Source organism: Dromiciops gliroides, chromosome 2 (assembly GCF_019393635.1).
Source record: "Dromiciops gliroides isolate mDroGli1 chromosome 2, mDroGli1.pri, whole genome shotgun sequence".
Taxonomy (NCBI): domain Eukaryota; kingdom Metazoa; phylum Chordata; class Mammalia; order Microbiotheria; family Microbiotheriidae; genus Dromiciops; species Dromiciops gliroides.
In genome coordinates this window covers 8947182-8958782 of record NC_057862.1, presented here as the reverse complement: position 1 = coordinate 8958782, position 11601 = coordinate 8947182, and the positions used below count along the sequence as shown (strand labels likewise).

At 53.1% G+C, this 11601-nt stretch overlaps 1 protein-coding gene across 2 annotated transcripts in view; it reads left to right on the top strand.

Annotated features, from left to right (window-relative positions):
• Positions 1-7293: 7293 nt before the first annotated feature.
• DOCK1 (dedicator of cytokinesis 1) overlaps positions 7294-11601 on the top strand; it is a 586118-nt gene continuing 581810 nt past the window's right edge. For both annotated transcript variants that reach the window (XM_043984307.1, XM_043984306.1), the window contains exon 1: positions 7294-7440. In XM_043984307.1, coding sequence (XP_043840242.1) covers positions 7395-7440 — 46 coding nt within the window. In that variant the 5' untranslated portion in view covers positions 7294-7394. The remainder of the gene's footprint in view (positions 7441-11601) is intronic.

Here is an 11601-nt window from a genome sequence, read left to right as displayed (position 1 = left end):
GTTCCAAATTCTTTCCCTTCCTCCCCATTGAGAAGGCGAGCAATTTGATATTGGTAATACATGTGTAGTCATGCAAAACATATTTCCATATTAGTCATGTTGTAAGAGAAAACACAGACCAAAACAACAGCAGCAGCAACAACAAGAAAAATAAAGTTTAAAAAAAAGTATGCTTTGATCTTTATTCAAATTCTTTGTGTTTCCTCTGGGGATGGTTGACAGTTTTCATCAAAAATCCTTCAGAGTTGTCTTGGGTCACTATACTGCTGAGAAGAGCTGTCATTCACAGCTGATCATCTTACAATACTGTTATCACTGTGTATGATTTTCTCCTGGTTCTGCTCATTTCGCTTTGTATCAGTTCATGTGAGTCTTTCCAGTTTTTTCTGAGAACATCTAGCTCATCATTTCTCAATATAGAGTATATCTTAATATATATTATTCATGTATATCATAACATAATATCTTAACATATAGCATAATAGTGTTCATATACCATAACTTGTTCACCCATTCCCCAATTTCCAGTTCTTTTCCACTATAAAAAGAATTGCTATAAATATTTTTGTATATGTGGGTCCTTTTCCTTTTTGCTTTTTAACTCTTTGGGGGCACAAACCTAGTAGTGGTATTGTTGGGTCAAAGGGAATGCATCGTTTTAAAAGCCTTTGGGCACAGCTCCCAATTGTTGTACCTAATGGTTGAATCTATTGACATCTCCACCAACAATGCATTAGTGTCTCAATTTTCATTTGGGGTTTTCTTGGCAAAGGTATCAGAAGGGTTTGTCATTTCCTTCTCCAGTTCATTTTACAGATGAGGAAACTGAGACAAACAGGGTGAAGTGACTTGCCCAGGGTCACACCTGGTAAGTGTCTGAGCTTGGATTTGAACTCAGGTCTTCTTGACTCCAGGCCTGGCACTGTATGAGGCTCTAGAAAGAGCAGCTCTCACACCAGAGATGCTAGTCCTCCCTGAACAAGCCATACAGTTATTAAGCAGGTACTCAATGCTTGTTCACCCCTTCAATGCCACTCCATCTGTCCAGGACCCAACTGGTGGGCTCTGCTTTAGGAGTACCGGGTTCAAATCCTTCCTTGGACACTTGCTGCCTGCAGTAAAACGAGGGGGTTAGAATCGATGGTGTCTGTGGGACTTTCCAGTGCTGGAGCTTTGGGGGTAACGCTGGGCAAAGTCACTAGCTCCCTAATTCCAGTTTTTGCTCCAGCATCTGCTCGTACCCTTCTCCTTGCATTGTTGTGAGAATCCATGTGATCATTTGTTGTATTTATTTATTTTTATTCTGATCTTAATAGGGCCCACATTTTCCACAGAAAACGACCAGAAAAGTAACAATCTACGAACCGGGGATCTTGTTACACAGTTTCTCTCGCGTATATATATTCAATTTAACACCTTAGCTCCAAAGCTGTCTCTTGCCTATGTTCTCCTCTGAACTTGGCCACAACAAAAAGTGCACATGGGTCCTCGTCCCCCTCTCTCTTTGGGGGCATTTTCCATGCAGCGGCACCTCTGGATTGAGGGTCCGCCCCAGCAGAGCTTAGTGGCTTCTGGTTGTCTTTTTGCCTAGTCCTTGACCCCACGAAGAAGCTTTCCAAGGTCCTTCTTTGGATGGCTTGCTCCCGACAGAGCTGGTACCCCCTTTTAAATCATTTTTGGGGTGTTTGTGGGACAACAGGGGTCCTCCATTGTTCACACTGCCATCTGAACTGTAAGAGAACCTACTTTAAAATCCAATGTAAATGTCTGTTAAAAGAAAGAAAGAAAAACCTCCTAAGTGTGTGACCCCGTACACTGGGGAAAGTGAAACACACGCCTACAATTAATTTCCTAAAGCAAATCCCAGAGCACTGACAGCGAAAACACAGGGCATAGGCATCCTCTGGGAGCCGGCAAGGCTGCCCTTGCCTAACGCTCCCATTCTTTTCCCTTCAAGTTTCCGTTTTCTCACCCTTTCTCTAAGGTTCATGAAGCCAAGGCCTCGCGGGATTCCCCTGAAAGAATCCTGGATGCTCTGGATTCTGCTCCAAGGACCGGGAAGGATGGAAGATCAGGAATCCAGGCCTTAGGCTTGCTGCAGGGAGCTGAGGGGACGGTACCTCCCTTGACTTCAGCTTCTCATCTTTTAGAGGTAGTGGGACTTTGAAGAACGGCTGGTCCACCCCCTCCCCTTCACTGCAATCAATCAGGCAGGATTTACTCTTCAGTCCAAACACTGAGCACCAGGCACTGGGGCTGAGTTGGGAGTACAAATAGGAGCAGAAAGAAAGTCCCTGCCCGCAAGGAGTTTATATTCTAATAGAGGAAGATAATGCTCAAGGGGAACCGAAAAGCCTGGGGGGGGGAGGGGGAGAGGAGAAAGTATAATTCTAGGCAGCTTAGTGAAAGTCCCAAGTTCCTGGAGAAGAAGGAAGTGGCTGCTGGGGTGCTTTCTTAAAGGAAAGGTTCTGGGAGGAGCCGGCCCTTCAGAGGGGGGCTGCAGGGGAGGTTTGTGGAGTGTGCCTCCCATGGGAGAAGTCCTAGCACAGAGCAAACTGCCAAGGTGAAGAGGCTACCTTGGCATGAAAGTCCTGAGGGTCAGGGGTGGAGCCTTGGAAAGGAATGAAACACATTGTTGCTTAGTAAACGTCCTATCTGCCTCAGTCTCTCTCTCTCTCTGTGTCTCTTTCTACCTCTCTGTCTCTGTCTTTCTCTCTGCATCTCTCTTCCTCTCCCTCTCTGTCTCTCTCCCTCTCCCTCTGTCTCTGTCTCTCTCTGTCTCTCTCCATGCTCCCCCCCCACCCACCCCCGCCCCAGGCTAGGATCGGAGGATCCAAACAAAAAAGAAATGCTCCCTGCCTTCAAGAAGATTCTATTCTATGTACATATACAATTTGCATATGCATATATTCATATTTGTGTTATATATAATACATATAATTACACGTGGCCATCTTTGCTCAGGCCTTCATTTCATGGTCACTTCAATGGTCTCCTAATTGGTTTCCCTGCCTCGTCTAATTCATCCTCAACACAGTTGTTAAATTCATATTCCTATCCCCTGGTCAATGAACTCCAATGGCTCCCGGTTTTCTTTAAGGTAAAATGCAAACTCAATTCAGTCTTATATTTATTAAGCTCTTACTACATGGAAAGACCTCTTTGAGACCTAATTTTGTAGATGAGGACACTAAGGCTCAGAGAGGGGCAGTGATTTGTCTAAGGACACACAGTAGTAAGTAGCAAAACTGGGCATATATCGGTTCCTTGGACCCCAGACTTAATGAGTGCTTGGAGCCCAGCTGCCTGGCTCGTACTCAAAGGGCTGAATGAGAGATCTTCTCAAGTCCCTCTGGCTCTAAATGGCTGTTTTTAAATCATTTCTTCACCTTTCAGCTTCAAAAGATTCTCCTCACTGCGTTTTTGCATGCTGTGGCTCCCTCACACAACACGGGGCAGGGACCAGCTCTCTTGTCTTGGCATACCCAGTACCTAGCTCAATGCACTGCACACAGTAGGCGACTGATGGAGGCTTGTGAGTTGGTGGTTGTTGGAGTGACACAGTGTGAGTGTCTGAACCCTGGCAGTCATTGTCTTCCTGTGACCCTGGGCCAGTTTCTTTCCCTTCAAGGCCTAGGTTTCCAACTCGAATAAAAAACATCCCACAAGGGGGTTGGATTAAAGTCTCTAAGGCCCGTCCAGCTCCACATGCCACAATCTTACTCCAGCAACAGGAGGTTTTCAATGAAGAGCATGGAAAAATACCAACTTAGTCACGTGTTAAGCAGATTTGAATTCTGGGTGGAGTCTTCTTCCCTTCCGGGGCAATACAATTCCAGATGCAGTTGGAGCATGCTGCCTTCTTCGACAGACAGAAGGACGGAGGTCATGAGCAAGGCAGGCTTCCTGTGGAAGGCAGAGGAGATGACACATAGCTTCAGCAGCCTCCAGGGCCGTGCAGACAGAGCTCACTCACTACGCCTCAGAGCTGGGTCGATGACAATGACCTGCTGGGCTTCCTTGATGAGATCTTGGGATTTTAGAGGCTGGAGAGACTTTAGCTAATCCAGGTTCCTCAATGCACAGGCAGCTGAGTGAGGGGTCAAACGGGAAAGGAGTGCTGTTAGAGATGTCAGAGATGGAATTTGAACCAGGGCCCCTGACTAGTTAGCACTCCATCCAGCCTGAGGCTCAGAGACATAAGTGAATGAGTGACTTAGGCAAACCCCAAACTCATTAGTGGCCAATGCAGGGTCCTGGAGAACAGTTGAAGTCTCCACCAAAGCACTTCAGATTATCTGGTGGTAGAGAATTGCACAAAAGTGCATAGCAAACAACCGGTCTTGTGTTCTTCACTGGAGAGGAGGCCTCCAGAGCTCTTCTCCCTGGGCCTCCACCTGTGGAGAAAGATGCCAGGGACATTCTTGGTCCCCCTCACCACCACCTCCCACCCCTCAGGGCAATGAGGGTTAAGTGACTTCCCCAGGGTCACACAGCTAGTGTCAAGTGTTTGAGGCTAGATTTGAACTCAGGTCCTCCTGAATCCAGGACTTTATCCACTGCACCACCTAGCTGCCCCCAAGGACATTCTTAAGGAAAAAGTAGCCCCCCCCCCCACCCCCTTCAGCTCAGTCAAGCAGCCCTGTTAGTGAGTCTTCTGGACAGGAGGGGAAAAGAATCTTAATACAACAAGCATTTATTAGGCACCTAGTATATGCCAGACACTACAGGTGAGCTCTGGAAATATAGAAACAAAACGGAAACTCAAGAAATTGATATTCTGTGGGAGAGGGGCAGCTAGGTGGCGCAGAGGATAGAGCACTGGCCCTGGAGTCAGGAGGATCTGAGTTCAAATTTGACCTCAAACACTTAACATTTACTAGCTGTGTGACCCTAGGCAAGTCACTTAACTCCAATTGCCTCACAGAAAGAAAGAAAGAAAGAAAGAAAGAAAGAAAGAAAGAAAGAAAGAAAGAAAGAAAGAAAGAAAATGATATTCTATGGGAGAGACAAGGTGCATCCGTCTAAAATACAACATTTATACAGAGTATTTCTCAGCGTTGGGACACAGGCAGGTCGTTAGCAGAATGGGAGTAGGTGTGTGCTGTGGCCATAGCCCAGCAAAACCATCTCAGCAGCCGGGTTAATGCAGGTTGAGGGTGACCGAGAGGCCCCAGACTTGTCAGTGAGCTAGGGGGACGTCTGTCTTCCCCAAGCATGTGAAAACCTCCCTGGGCATGAGAACAATGGGTTCTAAAGGGTCATGAAGGCAGCTGAAGTGGGCCCTGTGGAGCTTAGTCAGACGTGGAAGACACGCGGCTCTCTCCCCCACCCCCCACCCCCTGGGCCGTCCTGACTTCAGTCCTGCCTCTGGACTGTGACAACTCGGGAAGGGAGAGTGAGGCTGACGACTTTGGCAGCTAGGCCTCACTTGGATCCAAATCACTCAGAGGTCAGGATGTCACCTCATGATGTCATCGGTCCTCTTCCAAAATGAAGGCCAAACAACGACCGAGATGAAGGGGAGACACAGGCGAGAGAGATGGAGCTGCCGCAGAAGGGTAGGGGGGAGCGGGCAAAGGCCAGGCAGACAGTAAGAGAAGGGGCTGGGATGTGGGGAGGGGGACGTACGCTGGCCCAAAGGCTCCCACAAATGTTCCTAGAGCCCGTCACACTCTCCCTTGGGCCGTGCTAACCACACACACACACACACACACACACACACACACACACACGACCGTCATGAGCCTCAAAGGAGAGAATGCTGGCGAAACTCATCATCAGGAGCAGCGTTACCACAAGAGCTAATGTTCGCAGAGCACTGTAAGTGCCCCGCTCTTCCTGGGACTCTTTCCCCCTCTGTCAGATGGGGAATTTAGGACAGAAGCAGACAGGGAGGTGTCGTGGAGTAAAGCTGCCCTAACCTCAGGAAGGCCTAGCCTCTGGTTCTGTTTCTGACCAGTGCAGGCTGTGTGACCCTGGGCCAGTCCTTAGACTCTGTGCTCCAGGTAACTCGGCCAAAGGCTGCTGACCTGGACTGGCTGAGCGTATGTCTTCCTACAGTGCTCCTGGGATGGGTGACTGGGGAGGCGACAGGCTTGGGCCAGGTTCTGAAGATAGGGAACAAGTGAAAGCATTTCTGCCCCGAGGGAGCTGAGGAGTATTCTATCGGGTGATGAGGGGTTCCAAAATAGGGAGGTGAGTGAGCCAAGCTTCTGTTTTCTTGGCCTGTGCTGGACCTTCCGGCTGTTTTTGATTTGATAATCTCCGAGGCCTCCTCAGACTGAGTTGTAAGAGCCCATTTTCCCGGCTGGCCTCAGTTTCCTCTTCTGTAACTGCCTGGACTGGACGGGATTTCTGACGTCCCTGGTCACTCTGCAGCTGCCATCCGGGGAGGGCAGGGGCTGTGGCGTGATCTTCCAGCAAACAGACGAGGCTGGAGCAAGGAGCAGCTCTCGACTTTCTGGGTGTGGGGCCTCTTTACACTTTTAAGACTTGTTTGTAGACGATATCTCTGGATGTTGACGATGTTAAAAATAAACTTCTCCCATGTTATTGTGGAAAGTTTTGACCTCACGTTCTGACCCCCAAAGGCTGTCCGGGACCACCCCCTGATGGCCCCTGACTAGGTGCTTTCTCCCCCTGGGTCCTTTCTCCATCTAATCTTCAGTTCCTGCCGGGTCTCACATTATTAGAAGCCGGCGAACTAAGGTTTGGGTTAGTTTTGTTTGGGACAACGATTAATCTCAGGGCTGTGGAATTCACTCAATCCCTGCCTGATGGCTCAGACTGACCAAAAGGACCCTGGAAAGGGGGTGGGGGTGAATTCCTACCTCGCCATCTCTGCCAGGATCTGGCTGCGACTGGGGGCGGGGGTCCCTTTTACCGTCTCTGGGCCCATTTCCTCTTTTGGAGAACGAGGGGCTTGGACCAGGTGGCCCCCAGAGGTTCCCTCCAGCCCCAGTCCTAGAAGGCGGCGGGGAGGGTTGGGATAGGACAATGGCCAGATGCCTTTCGCGGGTAGTTTTTCCCCCCGGACCGCGTCAGTTTCCCCTTGTGTAAAGTGCTGGGGGCGCTGGGAGGGCTCCCTCTTCCTTGGGAGCCGGGTGTCCGCAGGGGTGGCGGTCAGCGCCTGTAGACGGGGCCGCCTCAGTTTCCCCTCCCCTCCAGCCTGGCCCCGCCGCCCCGGGCGGCCCAGACTCCGCCCGCCTGCCCGCCGCCGGCCCGGCCCCCGTGACGCCGCCTCCGCCCCAAACTTTTTCCTGCCCATCCCGGCGCGGCCGGCCAGGAATGGAAAATGGCGGCCTAGGAGCGGACCCCGCCGCCGGCCGGCCAGCCCGCGCACCCGCACCCCGCCTATCCGGTCGCCCCGGCTAACCGGAGCCCCGTGCACCATGAGCCGCTGGGTGCCCACCAAGCGCGAGGAGAAGTACGGCGTCGGTGAGTGAACGACCCGCCCCGCGCCCCCCGAATCCCCCGCGCCCCAGATCGCCGGCTCCGGGCCCGGGGGGTGCCGCCGCCGCCCGCCTGCCCCTCGCCCAACCCCGCTCCTGGCCCGCCGCCCCGAGTCGGGACGGGACCAAACTTCCCGGCTCCGCTCGGCCCGCCCGGGACCCGCACCCGGAGCCGGACCCCGAGCCTGGGCGGGAGCGGAGCGGGGCGGAGGCTGGGGGCCCGCTGGAGGAGGGGGCTCCCGGAGGACAGCGAAGGAGGGTTGCCCCCTCCCCACCACGGCCCTTTCTCTCCTTCCCTCCCTTTCTCCTTCCTTCCCTCCTTCCCTCTCCCTCCTTCCCCCGCCCTCCCGGAGCCTGTTGCTGCTGCTCTGGAGGGGGGAAGGGGGAGAGGGCTGAGAGGAGGGAGAGAGGGCGGCGGGGAAGGGGCCTGGGCCGGGGCCAGGGAAGGGGGGGAGGCAAGAGTCGCCGTGGGCCACCCGGGTTTCCGCTTCGGAGCTCCCCAGGCTTGCCAGCCCGGGGCCACGGGCCTCGGCCTCCGCTTCCCCTCCCTCTTTGCTGCCCCCCCCAATCCACTCCCCTTCCCGCCCGAGCCCACCTCCCGCGGGCCCCCGCCGGGCCCGCCACCGCGCACCCCACGTGTCTTCCCGCCCGCCTGCCCAAGTTGTCCAGACCGCGCTGACTTATCTGGGCACACTCTGTGTCCCGACGTGGTGGTGGGGGCAGCGCCGGAGGGCAGGGACAGGGGCCCGCCCACCGCTGGGCACTGAGCTTGGCACCTAGTGTGGGTACCCAGCGCTGCGGCTTGGGGGCTGTCTCGGAAAACTAAGTGCCCCTCCCACCCTGCCAGCCCCCAGGGCTCCCAGACTGCCCTGTCCTTCCCCGCACCCCCAACATGTAAACACATGCACACACTCATACTCGCACCCACTCACAGAGGCGCACACAGGTTGGCATTGGCTGCTTTAATCTCAGCCCCACACTCGGGTCCTTACCTCTCTCCTTCACACCAGGAATTAGAGCCGGTGTCCCCCGGACTTTTTGTACCTTCCCACTGCCCAGCGGGCAACTCCTCCCCATTCACGGCCACCCTCTCTGGCTGGGCCGGGCCAGGTGGGCAGTGCCTTGATTTTCTTGGATGAATTTGTAACCTTAGGGAAGGCCCCTCTCCAACCCCTCGGAGGTTCTAGGCTGTGAACATCAAAAAGAATCCCTGCCCCCTGGGGGTAAGCAGAGCCTTCTGAGAGAGGGCCCAGCTGTACCCCTCCCTCACCACCTCAGAAGGCCAGGCCCCAAGCCTTCGCCCCATTCCCTGGAGGTAGACTGATGGGTTAGGCCCAGCAGGGAGCAGCAGCCTTACCTGAGAAATCCTTGCTAGGCAGTGGGCTGGGGAGACAAGAGTCCGGTGTCAGACGGAATCCTTGCTGTTTCACTAAGTTACAGGATAAACAGAAACTGTCAGGAACAGTGGAAAGGACATTGGAGGCAGAGGGCCTGGGTTCAAATCTTGTGTCTAGCCTTGTATGACCTTGGGCAAGTCAGCTGTAGAATGGGCACGTTGGACTGGATGACCTCTGAAGGAAATCTCTGCCCCTCTGGTGATAGCTAGTCTGTGTGGCCAAGCCCCAGGGTCCTTCTGGGAGGCCCCTGATCCTCCCCTCTGCTTCTTCGTTGGCACACAGCTGCCCTACTAAGGCTGTCTGTCATCTCATTCAGTGTGATGGACACCTGCTCTGTGCCAGGTGGCAGATGGAGGGAAGACCCACATCTAGGAGGTGGGTCATAGGCCCATCTGCATATCTGAGCCCCCTCTGGCCACTCATTGATTACTGAGCAATCCCGGGCTGAACCTCAGTTTCCTTATCTGTAAAGTGGGCGATTACTAGCATAGCTTTTCTGCCTATCTTGGGAAGTAGACACTGAGGTACAGGAAGTGCATTATTGATTATTGAAGGTGCATTATTGATCATCGGCTTTGTTGGGATCTAAAGGTATTCTTGAAAGGTGACCAATCGGAGTGTTTTCTGGCACTGTGCCGGGCTGGCACTTGTAGTCACCTCTGCCAGGTTTTTGCAGTCGCTGACTACTGGGGCTACTGGCCTGCAGTTTCTTCCCTCTCCCATCCCTTATCAGACTTTCCTAAAGCTCAGATCTGACCAAACTCACTCTTGTGTCTCCCTGTTCCTTCAGGGATTACACCTAAACTCTGGCTTGGTCTTTTCAGCTGTATTTTATTTCCCATTATTCCTCCCCCACCCCCCAACCCAGTGCCGCCCCCCTGGCCTTCTTTCTGCTCCTCACGCAGATGGACCCTCGATCCATCCCCCACTCTGGGCTTTTGCAATCTCTTTTGCCTCTTTCAAGAATGTCTTCCCACTTGTTCCCTTCAAAACTCTGCTCAAGCAATTCCTTCTGCATGAAGCCATGTGGTTAGTACTGCCCCTCTTCCATCCCCCAGTGACCTTATATTTATCTTGTCTATACTCATGTATCGGGATAAAAGAGTCTGTGACCCCCAGGAGCTGATTTTCAGGGTGGGGGGGGAATGCGCACACTCTTCAGTGTGCACGCATAGCTTTATACATGTTTACATCTATGTGTGTGTGTCTGTAAGGTTTGGATGGGGCTTCCTGGGGGATGGATGGGCAGCTGAGGCCTCATGGAGCTGGTGGCATGGCTGAGCTCAGAGGGAAGCTGAGGTCCAGGGAGTCAGAGGGCAGGGGGACAGAGACAAGAGGTGGGTGCTGAGTGTGAGGAGCGGGAAGTCACTGGCTTGTCTGAGCAGAGAGCAGGTGAGAAGGGTATATGGGGTAATCAGCCCTTGAAGGTAGCTGGTAAGGTGTTATTCAATGCCAAAGGCTGGTGGCCACAGGAGTGGCTTTGGCTGGTGTGATGGGGTCATTCTTTATGTGGGAATGCCACTTTGGCACGTGGCCGGAGGATGGCTTAGAGAGGGCAGAGATTGGAGGTAGGGAGAGCGAGGAGGAGGTCACAAGTGATGAGGCCCAGGCTGGTTGGTTGGGGTGGGAGTGGGTGGTGAGATGGGGCTGCATAGGAGAGCTGGCATCCAGGTAGTTCTGGGGTTGGGGTTGGAGGAGAGGGAGGAGGAGCCAAGGATGACTGGGGAGGGGGGTCAGGAGTCCAGGTGACTGAAGGATGGTGGGGCCCCAACAGAAGTAGGGACATTCGTGGGGGGGACGGTGTTGGAGTAGACTGTGATGAATTCGATTTTGGACCTGTTGAACTTGAGTTGGTGGTCACACATCCAGTTTGAAAAGTCTGGTGGGCATCGAGTGTGGCCTGGAGCTCAGGAGAGAGCCTTTGGCTGAGAATATAGATCTCAAATCACCTGCATAGGCATGCGAATGGAACCTGTGAATGGGACTATGGAGAAAAAAAGAAGGCCCAGCGTGGCTGGAGCCCCCGGTGACAGGACGTGGCACTGTGGGCTCAGAGTGGGCTTCCCTGGGCAAGTCACTTAATTTCTATTTGCCTCAGTTTCCTCAACTGTAAAATGGGGATCAAATAGTATCTAGTTCCCAGCACTTAGCCCAGGGACATAGTAGGCACCATCAAAAGGGAGGTGGGGAGTCTCAGAGAAGCAAGGCTGGAGGAAGGGCATTCCAGGAACGGGGGACCCCATTCAGAGGCAGGGGGAAGGGACAAGAGGTATTGAGTCTGGGGAACAGAAAGAAGGTTGCCTCACGCCCTAGGAGGGGGAGACCCATCCACCCAAGCAGGAAGGGTCGTTTGGGTTAGCTTGTGAAGGGCTTTCCAAGGAGTTCATGGCCCATCCTAGACAGGGGTTGGGAGCGCCCTCCATCAAGTACATGGATGAGCTGCTCATATCTTCATTTACGGACAATCGTTGTTAGCATCTGTGTGGAGGCTGGGCTGGAGCGGGACTGTCTTGAGGCACAGCTTCTGATAGAAGGCCATTCATTGCAATCAGTGCTTGAGTTGAGAAGTGAAGACCCGGATCAAAGTCATGGCTAGCTGGCATTTATGTAGCACTTAAGGTTTGCAAAGTACTTTACCTAGGTGATCTCATCTGTAGGTACTCAATAAGTGTTTGGAGAATGCAATATTTGTCTGCAAGGGAGAATTGGGTACGGAGAACCTGAGTTCGAATCCTTGCTCTTCTACTCAG